The sequence below is a fragment of the Schistocerca cancellata genome, chromosome 8, assembly GCF_023864275.1.
Source record: "Schistocerca cancellata isolate TAMUIC-IGC-003103 chromosome 8, iqSchCanc2.1, whole genome shotgun sequence".
Taxonomy (NCBI): Eukaryota; Metazoa; Arthropoda; class Insecta; order Orthoptera; family Acrididae; genus Schistocerca; species Schistocerca cancellata.
In genome coordinates this window covers 103,169,572-103,189,979 of record NC_064633.1, presented here as the reverse complement: position 1 = coordinate 103,189,979, position 20,408 = coordinate 103,169,572, and the positions used below count along the sequence as shown (strand labels likewise).

General features: G+C 40.6%; 3 protein-coding genes across 6 annotated transcripts in view; 1 reads left to right on the top strand and 2 right to left on the bottom strand.

Moving 5' to 3' along the window:
* LOC126094852 (uncharacterized) overlaps positions 1-20,408 on the bottom strand; it is a 207,027-nt gene that overhangs the window by 11,633 nt on the left and 174,986 nt on the right. The window lies entirely within an intron of this gene.
* Positions 150-2,676, bottom strand: LOC126094850 (uncharacterized). The gene is made up of 2 exons (XM_049909465.1): positions 2,417-2,676; positions 150-389 (listed from the first exon to the last, which is right to left on the bottom strand). Exons 1-2 carry the CDS (start codon positions 2,628-2,630, stop codon positions 265-267), a joined length of 339 nt encoding a protein of 112 aa, XP_049765422.1. The 5' UTR covers positions 2,631-2,676; the 3' UTR covers positions 150-264.
* The window catches only part of LOC126094849 (uncharacterized), a 154,032-nt gene continuing 147,399 nt past the window's right edge, over positions 13,776-20,408 (top strand). Inside the window, exons 1-2 of one of the 4 annotated variants that reach the window (XM_049909464.1) lie at positions 13,776-14,044; positions 15,579-15,663. In XM_049909464.1, the coding sequence (XP_049765421.1) occupies positions 13,831-14,044; positions 15,579-15,663 (299 nt within the window). In that variant the 5' untranslated portion in view covers positions 13,776-13,830. The remainder of the gene's footprint in view (positions 14,045-15,578; positions 15,664-20,408) is intronic. The other 3 variants (XM_049909463.1, XM_049909459.1, XM_049909460.1) reach the window with 3 other exon arrangements.

The following is a 20,408-nucleotide window of genomic DNA, read 5'->3' as shown; positions in this document are numbered from 1 at the left end:
TAATGATATAAAGCTTGTAGTATAATATCGGACCGAATATATCGTTTACACCCGAAAACTGGAACTTTTGCAACTTTTTTCCATATTTAGTTATTACCTGTGTGTGCATTTGATCTTACATTTATAGGACAATGAGTAATAGACACATATGTTTGCCAAAAGTACAGTGGTGCTTTATTTTCTTCTCATGACCGCACGGTACAGTACAGAGGGAGCAGCTCCAGACTGCGCCTGTGCAGTGTGGCGCTCCCTAAGCAACAGCGGCTACTTGCTGTGTGCAGCTCTGCGGGCGGCGCCTGACCTGGCAGGGGGTCTGCTTCCAGCTCTGGACGCAATGTGTCGGCTGCCTGCTCGTGCATGTTTCATGTGGCCGGCCCGGGCGTGAGCACCTGCTCAACAATAAATGAAAAATATTATGATCCTATGGCACCTGCGTACCCTCCTGTCTCATCAGGAAATGTTAGTCGGCTGAACAGCAACTTCTGTCTTCAGTTGACACGGATAAGAACCTTAAATTTGATAAGTATGTAACACACTGAAGAATTGGATCACACACAACTTGTTTTTCTAACTGATTTCCTTTGGAGTAATTGCTGCTTCAAATATCAAGAGCACAGCTCTAAGCTATAACATTCTGTTGTAGTACATCCAGCTGTACACAGTGTAGCTTTTAGCGGATATTTTACGCTATAGTGTGGGTGGGATAGACTGATCTAGCCGCTGCGCTTGCACTAAGGTATATATCCCTTGGTACCATCACATGTTGAACATTTGTCATTCACTTGGTTGGGGGATTTCCTGACATTTGCGATCATATGTATCTCATGTCAAATTAATTAACTCAGAGTCATCTACGTCACTTTTGGTTTCATGAACAGTACTATGAATCGCCCTGTATCTTTATAATTTGGATGAAGCACAAGCAGGTATAAGCTATGTACCTGTGATAACTTCAACTCCATCACTGCTAAACATACCTCCTTGTAGAGGTCGGAAGTATGCACACATCTTAAGCTGTAAGACTTACGGCATTTTTATGCTAAAACCTAATTTCTGTGACTTGCTCTTGAGATGACTCCTGAGACATGTTAAACCGCTTCTGGCAAGAAGACAGCTTGCAATCTCCCTCATGGGCACTATGAATTTTCGAAATATATGATTAACGTTTAACCATATTTCAGTGAATTTTCAACTATTTTTCTAAATTTGTTTGTTGGCACATACGTATTGTCCTAATAGAAAGAGTATTTACAGTAAATTTCTTTCTGATCCAAAAGAAGGATAAATGACCAGTAACTAAATGGTTAGCTCAAAAAATTATAGTATGTGTTGCTCAAAAGACAACATGTTCTTCCAAATTAGAAAATTAGAAAATTCTGAGTACTTGCGATTCTGCATCCTAATTCTAAAACTACTTCCTGCTTTATGAGGCTTGTTTCATTAAGCTGTTGCATTCAGTTACACTGTGATAATTTTTTAATGTTGTATGTATTAAAAATACTTACATATCACAACAAAAATTACAATCCGGCTTAAAGATTCTAGTTAATCAGCAGGATCAGAAACACATTCCTTGTACTCTTCCTTAAAAGAATGACATTAAAAAATGTCGAAGAAGCAGTTTTTGTCTTATACGTTTGTCTATAACAGCGACAGTACTTTAGTGGTTCTCTAGTTATCATTACCCTTGTAATCAAGTAACTGGTCTGCTGATTGTGTCATGTGCAAACTATTCTTGTAGGTTAATAACGTAACACAAATACCAACAGAAAAGAACACGTAAAGTGCAACGAGTAATGGTAGCGTCTTTGTTAGTTCTTTCATAATGTTGCACTTACTGGATGCCAACATACTATCACTGGTTCTCATGAGAGAAGTAAGAGACTTTAGGAGTTGGTTTTACATCCTGCTGTTAATATTGTATCCTGTTCAGCAAGTGTCATTTGTGTAGAATTTTATAACAAAAACTTTGTAAAACCCCTCATACAAGATTAATTGAAATGTGTTATTTGAACATTATTTTCTTAAGCCATTTGAGTATTAGCTATCTTCAACATACAATAGATAATTCTCCTTTTGGGTCGATGTAAATCAATTGGGCCTTATTCTGGATCCGTATGTAGCAAATGTAACTGTTTTAACGAGCCATACAACCACAGTGAAAGAACACTGAGGTTGAATGTAGCAGTATATTTAATGTATTCAGTAATAGTATAAAAATAAAAACAAAGGTCCTTGAACCACCTGTCTCGTCTAGAGACGAATGCCTTCAGCTTTGAAAGTGTCAGAATAATGTACATTATCAACTATGGACTTAAACCTACAAGAAAGTACACATAGACCCGCAGTCTACACCATAACCTGAAGCCGCGAATGCTACGCCGTGCACAGTCTGCCCGCCTCAGCTGCTGTTTACCTTTGGCTGCCCGCCTGCTCTCTCCACTCAGACCCTCCTCATCTCCGCTGTCGGCCGCGTCGTCGTGTGCTGAGCCGTCGGCGTCGTCGTCATCAGCGTCTGTGTTCTCGGCTGCTTCATCCACCGCTTCATCTTCATCGTCTGCAACAGCGAACGGCGTGCAGTACGCCACGAGTAACACTCCAGCGATCAGCAGGACTAGGGACGCCTTCATGGCTGCAGTGGCTTCTACTACGTTGAATGCCTCAATACAAGTGCCATTAGTGAGCACACCGACCTCCTCTTATACGGCGTGTCGGACTCTTATCTCCCAAATTGTGGCACGCAAGGACAGCGACTTAGTGTGTACTTCAAAAGCGCGATTGGCCATATCGTTGTCATAACTTATTGCCACATATATCTTGGGGGCCTTGGTGTGAAACCTTGATGCTGAAGGTTATACGAGACGGAGGAAAATTGTAAGCAATTGTAAGCAACTTGAATGATGGATTTATCTCCTTCGTATGGGAAGTGCATTCAACAGCACTGACTTAGAATAACGACTAATTTAAAAACGAGTATGACTTTCATCTACTGTTAATCTGTTCATTGTTCTCGTTGCCTTACGCAACAATTGTCCTTATTTAGCTAAAACTGTGAAATGTTTTCCCATCATCCTCTGATATCTTATGTTAAAAATCGGCATCTCTTTGTACCAATAACTAACAATAATCTTTGAATTTGTTTATCATGAAGCATAAGTTTGTCTTATGCAACCTATGCACTTGTTAAGAGTTTCCCAAAATTCTCTTTACCATAGATCATTACAGGTAGGTAGACTGTGAACCCCAACATCGACGTTTAGTGTCATGCAACTACATACCATATTAGTGATTTTCTTTCAGTTCTTTCATCGTTTCTCCCATTCAGACAAAAATAGCAACAGTGAGAACCATTAGGCAGTTATCACTCCCACATCTGCATCTACATCCATACTCCGCAAGTCACCTGACGGTGTGTGGCGGAGGGTACGTTGTGTACCTCTACTGGTCTCTCCTTCTATTCCAGTCTCGTATTGTTCGCGGAAGAAATGATTGTCGGTATGCCTCCGTGTGGGCTCTAATCTCTGTGATTTTATCCTCATAATCTCTTCACGAAATATACTTAGGAGGGAGCAATATACTGCCCGACTCCTCAGTGAAGGTATGTCTTCGAAACATCAACAAAAGCCCGTACCGAGCTACTGAGCGTCTCTCTTGCAGAGTCTTCCACTGGAGTTTATCCAGTAACGCTTTCCTTTGACGAAGCCCGCTGCTCTCCGTTGGATCTTCTCTCTCTCTTCTATCAACCCTATCTGGTACGGATCCCACACTGGTGAGCAGTATTCAAGCAGTGGGAGAACAAGTTTCTGTAACCCACTTCCTTTGTTTTCGGACTGCATTTCCTTAGGATTCTTCCAATGAATCACAGTCTGGCATCTGCTTTACCGACTGTTAACTTTACATGGTCACTCCAGTTTAAAACACTCTTAATGCCTACACCTAGATAATTTATGGAATTAACTGCTTCCAGTTGTAGCTAAATGATAAAGGATCCTTCTTTCTGTGTATTCGTAGCACATTGCACTTGTCTACATTTAGATTCAGTTGCCATTCCCTGCACCATGCGTCAACTCGTTGCAGATCCTCCTGGATTTCAGTACAATTTTCCATTGTTACAACCTCTCGATATACTACAGCATCATCCGCAAAAAGCCTCAGTGAAATTACAATGTTGTCCACAAGGTCATTTATATATATTCTGAATAGCAACGGTCCTACGACACTCCCCTTCGACACACCTGAAATCGCGCCGGCCGCGGTGGTCCAGCGGTGCTAGGCGCTCAGTCCGGAACCGCGCGACTGCTACGGTCGCAGGTTCGAATCCTGCCTCGGGTATGGATGTGTGTGATGTCCTTAGGTTAGTTAGGTTTAAGTAGTTCTGCGTTCTAGGGACTGATGACCACAGATGTTAAGTCCCATAGTGCTCAGAGCCATTTGAACCATTTTTTTTGAACACCTGAAATCACTCTTACTCTGGAAGAGACCATTGAGAACGTCATGCGACGTTCTGTTATCTAGGAACTCTTCAATACAATCACACAACTGGTCTGATAGTCCATATTCTCTTACTTTGTTCATTAAACGACTGTGGGGAACTGTATCAAACGCCTCGCGGAAGTCAAGAAACACGGCATCTACGTGGGAACCTGTGTCTATGGCCCTCTGAGTCTCGTGGGCAAATAGTGCGAGCTGCATTTCACACGATCGTCTTTTTCGAAATCCATGCTGATTCCTACAGAGTAGATTTCTAGTGTCCAGAAAAGTCATACTCGAAGATAATACGTGTTCCAAAACTCTACAACTGATCGACGTTAGAGATATAGATCTATAGTTCTGTACATCTGTTCGACGTCCCTTCTTGAAAACGGAACGCTACGCTCTTCCAGAGACCTACGGTACACCGCTGCAAGAAGGGGCAAGTTCCTTCGCGTACTCTGTGTAAAATCGAACTGGTATCCCATCAGGTTCAGAAGCCTTTCCTCTTTTGAGTGATTTTATTTGTTTTTCTATCCCTCTGACATCTATTTCGATAATTAACATTTTGTCATCTGTGCTACAGTCTACAGAAGGAACTACAGTGCAGTCTTCCTTTGTGAAACAGCTTTGGAAAAAGACATTTACTATTTCGGTCTTTAGTCTGTCATCCTCTGTTTCGGTACCATTTTGGTCACAGAGTGTCAGGACATTTTGTTTTGATCCACCTACCGCTTTGACATACGACCAAAATTTCTTAATCTTCCATTTTTCTTTCTTTATTGGTCACGATTTTTGTGTATGGACTGACCCAAATTCGATGGGGTACACCACGTCTCTCCAGTCCGATGTTTATCAAACTTTCAGCCGTTGTTCATCACATAGTGAGTATTAATAATTAAACTTTCTTTCCATCCTGAACTGATACCCATCTTCAACATCATTATGACGCGTGATCCCTACACGGGGGCTGATGACCATAGATGTTAAGTCCCATAGTGCTCAGAGCCAGCCGTGATCCCCACAGACACTGCTAGATTCTTATATACGTTGTGGCTCGGAAGCAAACTGACTACAAAGGCATTCTTCACGAACGAATGACAGCAATGAAGCAAGTTGCATAACATATAACTTCTTATTATCTTCTGAATTTAACAGGGGTAACCTCTTCTTTAAAAGTAAATAGTTCTGTATGAAATACACAGGTCAACCACCACACAACAGCACAGTTTAGTTAAAGGAAGCATATAGCTGCTAAATTGAAATAGAGCCTTATAAAACAAGCTGTTTACATCCCTTAACGATCATTCAAGTGGGAAAACTTTCAACAGGGTAGAATACCGGAAAATTGTAACTAAAAGTTAACTCGGAAATCAAACGTTCTTCACAGATACAAACTGTATCCTGCAATTCGAAAAAGTAACTGCAGTCATCAGTTACCGTTACGACTAACTATACAAAGTTAACATATACCACGCCCCCAAACTACCAACGGAAAAGTATCGCTAACAGGATCTCACCAGATAAACGCCAATTTCTCGATTGCGTACTCACCGTCTGTGAGCGGAGGTCAGTAGCATACTCGCCCCTTTTATCACGTGCAGACCGCGAGCATGCCAGCATGACCATCGTTCATGGAGGCAGGAGGGAGAGTGTCTAAAACTGTAGTTCTAATTTCCCTCTGAGGTTGTGGAGAAGTTCCACGTCATCCAGCAATGACGGTAATGATCCCGAGCGCTGTATAATCTCTAGACAAGTTTTGCCGCTATCGCGAACACCTCTCCAATGAAATTACAATATTTCGGCAGATCATCAGCAAGAGTGAATTTTTTTGCCTATTTTTTAGGGGAGTTGAGCATGAGCAAAAGTCAACTGCCATGCAATTAACGTTCCATAACACCTACTGAGACAGTCTTACGATTCCCACAGAAAACTTCCGACCACCATTTGCTATTAGTGAAGGAGACATTCCCCTATGTAGGCATCGCACCTTAGCAAGAGGGCTTTCTCCCATCATATAAACGTGCCAGCCTTTAGTCGGACGAACCAACGTGCTTGGTGGATGAACTGGCCATGAAGACCACTTAAAGTTACACATTTATGGCCATGCGCGATTTAGAGAGGTATTAGGGCGCTGTGCCGAATAAACGAAAAAATACAGCTTCTCACTTTCCGAAATGAACAGCTTTTTTAATTCCTAAATTGACCATAGCCAATATGTGGAATTACATGTGTATTATGGCGTTGTATACATAATTTTGTGTAACGAACTATCTTTCTGGATGATCCTGTCAATGCTTCAATGCTGCATTATATTTTGTGATCTTGTGGAGTAAACTCAAATATTTAGTGGAAATTGGTGACCAGTTCTGATAATTACCTAATTTTCAAGAATAGTAGAATCTTATTCCTAATAGGTGCCTGCCAAATCTGATTAACATACCAGTCCTTCTTTCACATTCATAGCACCTTTATTCGGAATAACATACCATTATTTAGTAACATTTGTGATGTAATAGTAACCAAATAAATGACCTTAAAAGTATAGTTAATGATGTTTGATCCACAACCATGCTGTTTCTCTGTTAAAGTATATGTGAACGTGCAATACATTGTGTTATCACATAGCTTGATAAATTAAGACAGTAACTAGGCAAGAATTCCAGCTGAGAACCATTAAGCAAATATTACTATGACTTGGGCTGGTGACATACTTTGATACTCCATAGGTCAATTGTTAAACAATGTGATGATCTGTAACTACCCCGCATACACATGGCACTGCTGAACATTGATGGGCTTTCATTGTAACTCTAGATAAGTGACATATTAAACAAAGAACTAGAGTAATGGCTAGATCTACCGATGTTAAGCACTTGTAATGACTATTAAACCATGTATTAGGTCTTTGCATGTATAAAAAGGATTTACTTTCGGTGTTGGCTAAATTGAGGTGTGTCTGCCTGTGTTTCTACTAACACTGTATAGTAACCATAAAATGCAGATGGCAAGTGAACTATTGGTGTTGTAATATAATGGATATATTTTCAGTGATCTGGTATCAAAATGTTGATTTTGTAATATGATGGATCCCCCTTGAGTTTGTTATTATGTATGATCTTAACGTCAGTGGGGTGTATTTCCAGCAGATATATCTTTGATTTTGACCTATTCTGTTGGATCCATGCGTTTCTCACACAGTTAACGGCTATAAGGATAAATGGACTAATAGCAGAGTTGGAACAGTGTACATCCAGTATCTGATATTACAATTACGCAGATGTAGAGCAAAGATGCGTCTTTATGTTCTTTGTTACAGTGCTATAATCTGTAATGTATTTACTGTTGTCTCACATAACAGCTGTGTGCTTTCATGTTACACACTTTGTTATATGTGATTCTGTATTTTTTTTTTTGGTGCTGTAGACCTGATGATGGTCTGATCCTAGACCAAAATCGGTTGTCTGTTATAAAATATATCGTTAAGACTGTGTATTGCATAATGCAGTTCTTAACATTCATTACACTTGTGTAGCTCCACATTCATAAAAAGTTTCCTGTGTTGCCGAGTAAAGGAAAATTTGCGGTCAATATGTACCAAAGAACCAAATTAAAGTTATTTATGTGTGTAAAACCAAAGGGATTTGTAAGGAAGTGTGTTTCGTTGAAAGCGATTCCAGCTTTTTCTACATGAATATCAAGGTTAGGAGTGATGTGTGTGAGACCACCAAGATATATTGTAAAGAGAAATGGCTTAAGGTTGAATTAAAAGCAATACATAGATATGGAAACCATCCTCTATAGAATATAGAATTTAGAGGGATGTGTTGTACATATATATGTATTGATGTACATAAATTTATTGACAGTGAATAGCAAGTAATCAAATACAGGCATGGTAAGAAAATTAACATAGTGGTTGACTTACATAATACTCTGGACACATTTATTGACCCTAGTCTTACGTTTTATGACTGTATTGCGCACTTGTCGAGTATGAATCTGCTTAGCAAATGCTTAAAATTTAATGTTGCACCCGGACGTAATGAGAAAAATACATAACAAATTGTAGTTGATTCTAATCTGACAATTGGCTGAATGACAGGTTCAAGAATTGAGCTAAAAATAGGATAGTGTGTAAAATAGCTAGATCATGAATGACGAAGGAAAGGCAAAGGTTTTCCAAAAGTGACCTAGGTATTATTGGTACAGACAATAACGAATTAAATGTAGTACAGTCATTAAATTTCAAAGCACACAGAGGCAGTTCACTTGTTATCATTACTAAAGTGCATATACAACTAAAATTCTTTTTAGAAGATGATCAGATATTTAAGATTCCTAAAGCTCCCACTGGTAAATACAGAGACGAAATTAAGGGGAAGGTAATAAATCCTATTCCATTTTTACTGGCATTCAAAAGAAAATGTGTATACCTATGAACTCAAGTGCTAATAAACTTAGAGTTTACTACTGAAAACTACAGATTCCAGAATAGTCACATGTTAAAAAATACAACAGAACTGATGCGGGTCACCTTAGAGGTTACAACCCCAGCAGCGAAATTCATACCGTTAGAGCTTAGCAATCCATATGCTGATGTACCAGTGGCAGAAATAATTAACGTCATCAAAAATAATCGACCGACATAGAAGAAAATGAATAACTAGCAAATTGTATTGGTATGTGATCAGTTCAGTCAATTTTGTCTCAAAAGTATTTTGTATTCAATTTGACCTTCGGCAGATAGCGAAATGGCTTAGGAATTAGTAATCGCCCAGCAGGGACACTAGCAAACATTTTCATGGATGATTCAGAAAATTAATTTTTCCACTTAACAACTATAAACGCTGCCTTGATGACATGCTCATACTTTTAAGTTGCAGTACAACATAGATTGAACACCTACACAGTAACTCAAATGAGCTACTTCCTAATATTAACTGTGTTATGAAGGTAGAAGAAAATAATTCTATAAGCTATCTTCTTTTTGAAGATATCCAAACTTAATGAATGGCATACTTACAATATATTTATAAAACTAACAACCACAGTTGCAATCATACATGTGTCCTCATTTCATCCCATATGTTCTTAAGTGTGCACTTTTCATGCCGTGATGACACGTTCAGTTGATTACGCGTATCTGTAGAAAGTATAGACAGTGAGAATAGCATTTTACGTCACGTAGTTGTGGACAATGGGTCTGACCTTATGGCAGGAGAAAAGGTTTACAAAACACAGCTTTGGTTAAAAGAGAAGTGCAGACAAGAAGTGATAAGGCTACAGAAAATAAGAAATAAAGGAAACACTAGGTCTGTAATGATGCCATATTTAGGCAAAGATCCCTGATACAATAAAACAGGTTTCTGTATTGGTACTGCTAAAGTGGTTTTTCAAATAAATAATGAGGTAAGGGAAATTGTTAAGGCACAAGATAGAGAAAGAAGACGTATATGATAAATCAGAGGTGTCTAAAATCATCTGTGGTCTATATGATGAAGAATACGTAGACAAACAAGAAGGAAGCTTACGATAAGATTCAAAGAACGCTGTAATCCCAGTCATAAAGCTGCTTTGAGTGACTACTTTAAAACAGATGAACTTACAATAGGGCACACTGAAGAAAACATGAGATACCTTGTATAAACTGAAAAAAGGTGTTGTTATAGAAGTAGAGATATATATTAATCAGAAGACCCCCTATAAAGAAGTGAAAGACCTTAAGAACACAAAGTCCTTTGGTAACCTTTCTAATGTATTTGCCATTATGCACAAGGAATTCCACATATTGCGTATGGTCAAGTTAGGAATTGTAACAACTGTTCATTTCGGAATGTGAGAAATGTATGTTTCCATGTATTCTGCACGGCAGCCTAATAAAGAGAAATGGCAGATGGACCCAATCGTTTAACCATTGCCACCGCCATAAATGTTCTTTCGGGAACAGATACTACCGCCATATATAGTTAAAATATGGCTTCCCGGCCATTGACCTACTTGTGCGAACGCACACGCTATGCCCGAACTCGTACGGGACTTGGTAGATTAATCTGCCACGAGTAATGAGTATGATGGGCAAATATCTATTAGGCGCACTACGAATGTAGTGGTGTGGACATATTGGGAATGTGGATCTCACGGGGAGCGTGCAAGGGATAAGTCCCTGCAGACGCACTATCCTGTGTGCCCGCGGTGGCTCAAATGGATAGAGCGTCTGCCATGTAAGCAGGAGATCCCGGGCTCGAGTCCAGGTCGGGGCACACATTTTCAACATGTCCCCAATGAAGTACATCAACGCCTGTTTGCAGCTAGGGTGTCCATTCAATTATCATTTCATAAATGTGTAACTTTAAGTGGTCTTCAGGGTCAGTGCATCCACCACGCTCGCTGGTTCCTCCGACTCGAGGCTGACATATGATGGGAGATAATACACTGGGCTGTTAGAATGCGCTCTTACCAAGGTGCGATGATTACATGAGGGAATGTCTCCTTCAGTTAAAGGGGTGGTGGTTGGAAGTTTTCTGTGGGTATCGCTAGAATCTGGTCTCAGTGGGTGTTATGGAAATTGACCTGCTAGACAATTATCTTCTTTTTATGCCCCATTACCCTACAAAATAAGCAAAAAGTTTCACTTTTGCTGGTGCTCTGCAGAAATCTTGAAATTTCATTGGAGAGGTGGTCACAATAGCGGCAAAACATATCTAGAGATTGTACAGCGCTCGCAATCATTACTGTCGTTGCTGGATGACTTGGAACTTCTACAAAACCTGAGAGAGAAGTTAGAACTGCAGTTTTAGATACTCTGCCTCATGCTCCATGAAAGACGGTCTTGCTGTCATCCACACGAGATGCACATGATAAAAGGGACCAGTACACTACAGATCTCCGCCCACAGTCGGCGCGCACGGAATCGAGTGGTGGGGGTTTATCTGCTAAGATTCGGGTAGCAATGCTTTCTCGTGGAGTAGTTTGCGGGGCGTGGTATATGTTAACTCTGTAGAGTTAGTCGTAACGGTAATTGACGACTGCAGTTAGTTTTTCGAATTGCAGGATACCTTTTGCATCTGTCTAGAATGTTTGATTTCCGAGTTCACTTTTCGTTACAACTTTCCGGTATTTTATCTTGTTGAACGTTTTCTCACGTGAATGCTCGTTAATGGATATAAACAGCTTCTTTTATAAGCCTGTATTTTCATTAAACAGAAAGACGCCACCTTTAACTAAACTGTGCTGTTGTGAAGTGGCTGACCAATGTATTTCATACAGAACTGTTTACATTTAAAGATGGTGTTACCCCTGTTAAATTCAGAAGTTAATAAGTAGTTATCCTTTACGCAACTTGTTTACTGTCTTTTATAAGGAAACTTGCATGATTGCATAGGGATCTTCATTTCATTTTCTGATCACAGATACTTTAATTTTGCATTCTCGGCATATGCACGCTACGGCCAGAACCACCCCACCTCATACTTCCTAAACGTGAAGTTGATTTATAAGCAGCCAAGAAAGATTCAGGCTACATGGAATGGCATTTATAGCATATTACTCAATGACAAACCAGGACTGATTGTTAATATCGATTTGCATCACACTCTGCCCGTAACTGTCGAGCTATGTAATACATTGCAGTAGTAAATTAGTAAACTAACAACGTAGAAGGTTAAGACGGAAAAGATTAAAATCTTATTTTATTTTATGAGGAAAATCAGGAATTCAAAAAATGGTTCAAATGGCTCTGAGCACTATGGGACTCAACTGCTGAGGTCATTAGTCCCCTAGAACTTAGAACTAGTTAAACCTAACTAACCTAAGGACATCACACACATCCATGCCCGAGGCAAGATTCGAACTTGCGACCGTAGCGGTCAGACTGCAGCGCCAGAACCGCGCGGGCACTTCGGCCGGCTCAGGAATTCTAGATGTACACTCGGAATATACGAATTGTCCTTTCAGCTAAATGTCTAAGATGAGCAATCAGTTATTTTTAGAATGAGCATATGAGCCTCATGTCTCACGTTCTAAACAGGCGTCAAGACGAGTCTATAATAGAGACGAAAGACTAGCCGAATATGCGTAGCGAAAAGTCTCACTGTCATTTGTGGCGGTTAGATTGCCAGCAACGTGTCGATAGACACACTACTGAAGGCTCATAAGAAGCACTTTTGCTGTTATACCCTTGATAACTGGGTTGCCAATTGCAATATGCTAATCAAACACTGCAGTTAATGGCACAGATTTCTTTAGGAACGAACATATTTCCATATGGCATAACTGACCTTCTGCTCTGTCACCCACAGAGCATGTCTGGGAAGACGAAAGCTTCGAGACCGACACAGCAATGATTTCAATCAAGAGATTCGTGAAAAATGCGTTTGGTGTGTGGTTGCATCCGAGCCACAACGAATAAAATAAAGTCTCAGTGTCTGTAGGGATCACACGTCTTAGTGATGTTGATAATGAGTATTAGTTCAGGATGGAAACAATGTATAATAATTAATACCCAATATGTGATGAACGACGCCTCAAAGTCAGATAAACATCGGAGTGGAGACACGTGATGTATCCCATCCTATTTGGGTCAGTCCATATACAAATAGCGTGATTAATAAAGAAAGAAAAATGGAAGACTATGACGGAAGTGATAACCGGCTAATGGTTCTCACTGTTGCTATTTTTGTGTGCATGGAAGAAACGATGAAAGAAATAAAAGAAAATCACTAATGTGGAAGGTAGCTGCTTGGCACCAAACGTCGATATTGGGGTTCACAGTCTACCTACCTGTAATAATCTACAGTAAGGAGAATTTAGAGAAACTCTTAACAAGTGGATAGGTTTCATAAGACAAATTTGTGCTTCATGTTAAACAAATCCAAAGCTTATTGTTAATTATTGGTAAAATAAAGTAACGATTTGCAACATAAGGTAACAGAGTATGATGGGAAAACGTTGTACACTTTTAACTAAATCTGGACAATTGTTACGTAAGGCAACGAGAACAATGAACAGATTAATAGTAGATGAAAGTCTTATTCGTTTTTAAATTAGTCGTTATTCTAAGTCAGTGCTGTTATATGCACTTGACCATACGAAGAAGACAATTTCATAATTCAAGTTACTTATAATTGCTTGCAATCACCTTAAGCATCAAGGTTGCATACCAAGTCCCCCAAGATATTTGTGGCATTGAGTTATGACGACGATATGGCCAATCGCGCTTTTGAAGTACACACTAAGTAGCTGTCCCTGAGCGCCACAATTTGGGAGATAAGAGTCCGACACGCCGTATAAGAGGAGGTCGGTGTGCTCACTAGTGTCACTTGTATTGAGGCATCCAGCGTAGTAGAAGCCACTGCAGCCATGAAGGCGTCCCTAGTCCTGCTGATCGCTGGAGTGTTACTCGTGGCGTACTGCACGCCGTTCGCTGTTGCAGACGATGAAGATGAAGCGGTGGATGAAGCAGCCGAGAACACAGACGCTGATGACGACGACGCCGACGGCTCAGCACACGACGACGCTGACGACAGCGGTGATGAGGAAAATCTAAGTGGAGAGAGCAGGCGGGCAGCCAAAGGTAAACAGCAGCTGAGGCGTGCAGGCAGTGCAAGGGGCTAATTGCCGTAGCATTCACGGCATCAGGTTCTGGTGTAGACTGCGATTCTGAGTGTACTTTCTTGTAGGTTTAAGTCCCTAGTTGATAATATATATTATTCTGAAACTTTAAACGCTTAAGACATTCGTCTCTAGACGAGACAGGTGGTTCGAGGATATTTGTTTGTAGTATTATACCATTAGTGCATACATTAAATATGCATGATGTGTTTTGAGCAGCACACACTATTCATTTCTGAGCTAATCATTTATTTGTCTGTCATTTAACCTTTGTTTGAAATCAGAATGAAAATTACTGCAGTTACACTTTCTGGTAGAACAATATGTCTATGCCTACACACAAGTTTAGAAAAATAGTTGAAAGTTGACTGAAATATGGTTAAACGTCAGTGAGATTTCATGATGTCTTCTTGCCACAGTTTCTTAAGCGCTTTGACATGTTTCAGGAGTGATATTTAGAGCAAGTTACAAAAACTGAGTTTTAGCATCAAAATGCCATAAGTCTTGCAGCTTAAGATGTGTGCATACTACCGACCTCTACCAGGAGGTATGTTTAGCAGTGATGGAATTGAAGTTATCACAGGTACATAGCTTATACCTGTCTGAGTTCCATCGCGATTATAAAGAAACAGGGTGATTCATATTACCGTTTAGGAAACCAAAAGTAACGTAGATGACTCTGAGATAAGTAATTTGACATGAGACACATATGGTCGCAAATTTCAGGAAATCCCCCAACCAAGTGGATGAGAAATGTAGCACACGTGATGGTACCAAGAGATACATACTTTAATGCAAGTGCAGTAGCTAGATCAGTCTATCCTACCCATACTGTAGTGCCACTTCTACACTTCGCTCCACAAGGTTATTCTGCGTTTATTCCTGAATTATACAGTGTGATACTGTAGTGTTCATGGTAGTGGCACTACAAGACTATGGTGAACCTATCTACCATTAGGAAAACGTAGTAAGCTAGCAGAGCAGTGTTTAGTACTGACCACTACCACTGCACCTGTGGGGAGGTACATAAACTGGTCATGAAACATGTGCAAAATTCGTCAGCCACATTTAGGACATTTGCTGACGTTTTTGGTTGCATGTATGTTGTATTAAATTTCTTGTCTCAGAGTCTTATACTCCGCTTTGAGAGTTTTTAAACATTAATGAAAATCACCCTGTATATATCAGATCACTATGGTATAAAATATCCACCTAAAGCTACACTTTGTATAGCTGGATATGCTAGAAACAAAAGTTATAGCATAGAGCAGTGCTCGTGATATTTAAAGCAGCAATTACTCCGAAGGAAACCTGTCAGAAGAACAAGCTGTGTGTGATCCAATTCTTCAGTGTGTTATATACTTACAAAATTTTAGGTTAGTATCTGTGTCAACTGTGGATGGAAGTTTTTGTTAAGCCTACTAACATTTTCTGATGAGACAGGAGAGTACGCAGGTGTCAGAGGAACATCATATTTTTGGTTTATTGTTGAGCAGGTGCTCACGCCCGGGCTGGCCACATGAAACATGCACGTGCAGGCAGCCGACACATTGCGTCCAGAGCTGGAAGCAGACCCCCCAGGTCAGGCGCCGCCCGCAGAGCTGCACACAGCAAGTAGTCGCTGTTGCTGATGGAGCGCCACACTGCAGAGGCGCAGTCTGGAGCTGCTCCCACTGTCCTGTACCCTGCACTCATGTGGAGAAAATAAAGCACCACTGTACTTTGTGGCAAACATATGTGTCTATTACTCGAAGTCCTATAAATTTAAGATTAAGTGCACGCATAGGTAATAACTAAATATGGAAAAAAGTTGCATAAGTTCCAAACTCTTATAAGTGTACCAGTTTTCGGGTTTTCGGCCAGATATTATACTACCTGTATCATAATATTATCTGTGTATGTTGCACAGTGATGTGAATGGCAGTTTGGATTTCTTCTTATGGATTCATAATCTACAGTATAGAGCGCTGACCTGAAAATGTGGCCTTGTCTAGACAATCATTACTCAAGGAGTAACTTATAACGCTATTTGAGAAAGTTTTTAAAAAATATGCAGTACAAAATAATCAAATTTTGCAATTGGAACAAGGGGAGACATGAATGAATACTGGAAAGAATTTAGGGCCAGAGCTACTTTTCAAAGTTTTATAGCTTTGTTCAACGAAAGTATACTACATATGACATGGATGTAGACCAAGACAAATGAGGATGTGAGCCTCAATTTGATAGTCAAGAGATGTGTGCCAAAGAACATAAAAAATAATCATTATGTCAGATAAAATCTCGAAAACAAGTTGTCTCAGAATCTCATCAACACTACTTACTTTCTGAGATGTATGCAAAGATTTCAACGATCTTCTGCTGACTGCTGTTTGGGACAGCGTCTGCTAATTGCACTTTTACTACACATGAACTAATAGTCCTGTTGAAGTCAGAGTTAACAGTAAACTTAGTGTACAAATTAAATGCAGACTCTAGACTGAATGATAAATTGACTAATACTCAATTCAAAAGCAATAACAAGTGAAGGATTACGCAATCTGCCTGGTGACCATGTGGGAGAAAATGCCACAATATGTGAGAAACTGTACAAAGAAAAATTCTTAACATAGCGGGAGATAATAACGCCTTCGAATAAGCGGTAATGTGATATAGCCATCACCTCTGACTGTACTGGTAAATGAAGGAGAATCAAATACTACACCTCAGACGCGGCTCATAACATGTCTCTTTGAACAAAGCAAGTTAAGTATGAATACAAATGAAGGCCTACTTAACACCCTGAAAGATTGCATGCGGAGTATTGTACCAAGCTGCGAAAGGCTTCCTGGAACTTCACCATAATGCAGATCGGCTCTCACCGGTGGTTATCCTAGTTACTGCTTGCACTGATGTTGACCCTTCACCTGTGGTAGATTGGGAGGTCGCCCCGGGGCGAAGCAGGCGGCGAAAGACTTCCCAAGCGGCAGCACGTAAGGGGTCACCCGGTTTGTCTGACAAACAAGTTCCTGGTGATCTCTGTGGCTGACATTTTCAGTGAGCCAGATGCTGTCGCCTGTACTGTTTTAGAGGAAGCCACTCAGCCTGCAAGTTCTGGGCAATCGCAGAGGGTGGAATTATTGGTAGTTATGAGCTCCAATGTTACGCGTGTTATGGGGCCACTTATGGGCTTGGCTGACAAGATGGGCAAGAAAACCAATGTGCACTCCGTGTGCATATCGGGTGAAGTCATTCCAGATGTGGAAAGCACTCTCCTGTATGCCATGAAGTGCACAGGGTGCAGCCAACTGCAGATTGTTGCTCACGTTGATACCAATGATGTGTGTCACTTCGGATCAGAAGAGATTCTCTCTAGTTTCAAGCGACTAACAGAAATGGCAAAGGCTGCCAGTCTTCCTGGCAAGATGAAAGTACAGCGGACCATTTGCCGTGTAGTCGATAGGACCGATTGCGGACCTCTGGTACAGAGCCGAGTGAAGGGTCTGAATCAGAGGCTCAGACGGTTCTGCGACCGTGTGGGCTGCAGATTCATTAACGTGCGCCAAAGGGTGGTTGGGTTTCGTGTTCCGCTGAATAGGTCAGGTGTCCACTACACGCAGGAGGCGGTTACACGGGTAGCGGGGCTGTGTGGCGTGGACTGGTCAGTTTTTTAGGTTAGAGGGTCTCGGGAAAACACAAGTAGGGCTTCAGTCACAAAGGGTGCAGGCTGAACATAGGAAGAACGTAGACACAGGAACCATTGGTATATCGTTTGTTAATTGAAGTAGCTGTGTTTTTGAGCGTACCAGAGCTCTAAGCACTAATAGAAAGCACTGATGCTCAAATTGTTAAAGACACTGAAAGCTGGCTAAAGCCGGGCATAAGCTCAGCCGAAATTTTTGCGAAGAACCTAACGGTGTTCCGAAAGAATGGACTAAACACGGTTGGCGGTGACGTGTTTGTTGCTGTCAGAAGTAGTTTATGTTGTCGCCAAACTGAGGTAGAATGTTCCGGTGATTTGGTATGGCCAGAGGACACTGTTGGCAACCGGAATAAAATAATAAATAGATCGTTTTACCGACCTCCCAATTCTGATGATACAGTTGCTGAAAGGTTCAAAGAAAACTTGAGTTTGATATTAAACACATACCCGACCTATACGATAATAGTTGGAGGTGACTTTAATTTACCCTCAATATTTTGGCGTAAATACATGTTTAATTCCGGAGGTACGCATAAAATATCATCCGAAATTATGCCTAACGGATTCTCTGAAAATTGTTACGAGCAGTTAGATCATGAGCCCACGCGAAGAGTAAACGGTCGTGGAAACACACTTGACCTCTTAGCAACAAAGAATCCTGAGTTAACAACGAGCATCAAACCCGATTCAGGGATTAGTCAACACAGGTGTCGTAGCGAGATTGAACACTGCAATCCCAAGAGATCCTGGTCATACGTGAAGTATGTTAGCGGCAAGAAACACTCAATGCCTTCTCTGCCCAATAGCAATGGAGATACTATAGAAGACAGTGCTGCCAAAGCAGAGTTACTAAGCACAGCCTTCCAAATGCCTTCACAAAAGAAGACAAAGTAAACATTCCAGAACTCGAATCGAGAACAGCTGCCTCATTGAGTAACGTAGAAGTAAATATCTTTGGAGTTGTGAAGCAACTTAAATCAGTTAATAAATGCAAGTCTTCTGGTCCAGACTGTATACCAATTACTTTCCTTTCGGAGTATGCTGACGTAGTAGCCCCATACTTAACAATCCTATACAGCCGTTTGCTCGCCGAAATATCTGTACCCAAAGACTGGAAAGTTGCACAGGTCACACTGTTATTCGACAAATGTTGTAAGACTAACCCACTAAATTACAGGCCCATATCGTTAACGTCGATATGCATCGGGATTGTAGAACATATATTGTGTTCGAACATTATGAATTACCTCGGAGAAAACGGGCTATTGTGACATTCAACATGGGTTTAGAAGGCATCGTTCCTGTGAAACACAACTAGCTCTTTATTCACATGAAGTGTGTAGTGCTATTGACAAGGTATTTCAGATCGATTCCGTATGTCTGGATTTCCGGAAGGGTTTTGACACTGTACCACACAAGCGGCTTGTAGTGAAATTGTGTGCATATGGAATATCGTCTCAGTTATGTGACTGGATTTATGATTTCTTGTCAGAGAGGTCACAGTTCGTAGTAATTGACGGAAAGTCATCGAATAAAACAGAAGTGATTTCTGGCGTTCCCCAAGGTAGTTATCTATATAAACGATTTTTGAGACATGCGAGCAGCCGTCTTCGGTTGTTTGCAGATGACGCTGTCGTTTATCGACTAATAATATCATCAGAAGATCAAAATAAACTGCAAAACGATTTAGAAATAATATCCGAATGTTGCGAAAAGTGGCAATTGAAACTAAATAACGAAAAGTGTGAGGTCATCCACATCAGTGCTAATAGGAGTTCGTTAAACTTCGGTTTCTCGATCAATCAGTCTCATCTACAAGCCGTAAATTCAACTAAATACCTAGGTATTACATTTACGAACAACTTAAATTAGGAGGAACACATAAAGAATGTTGTGGGGAAGGTTTACCAAAGACCGCGTTTTATTGGCAGGACACTTAGAAAATGTAATAGATCTACTAAGGAGACTGCCTACACTACGCTTGTCTGTTATCTTTCAGAATACCGCTGCGCGGCGTGGGATCCTTACCAGGTAGGACTAACGGAGTACATCGTAAAAGTTTAAAGAAAGGCAGCACGTTTTGTATTATCGCGAAGTATGCGAGAGAGTATCACAGAAATGATACAGAATTTGGGCTGCATATCATTAAAAGAAAGACGTTTATCGTTGTGACGGAATATTATCACGAAATTCCAATCACCAACCTTCTTCTCCGAATGCAAAAAATTTTGTTGACACCGAAGCTCATAGGGAGGAACGATCAACATGATAAAATAAGGGAAATCAGAGCTCGTACAGAAAGATATATGTGTTCATTCTTTCCACGCGCTATACGAGATTGGAATAATAGAGAATTGTGAAGGTGCCAGATGAACCCCATGCCACGCACTTGAATGTGATTTGCAGAGGATCCGTGTAGCTGTAGATGTAGTTTGTAGTGTGAGAATAGCCATCAGAATGTAATGTCAATTCAGTTACCTAGAGTCCATGAGCAAATTGCGACACAAGTCGTCCAGAACAGAACATGTGGAACTCACGAGATGAGAAGATCACAAAACTAAGGACAACACTTTGTCCACTATAAAACAAAGCCCATAAACACGTGACACAGTACATGCTGTTCTGTGACTGGTCCATACTCAGC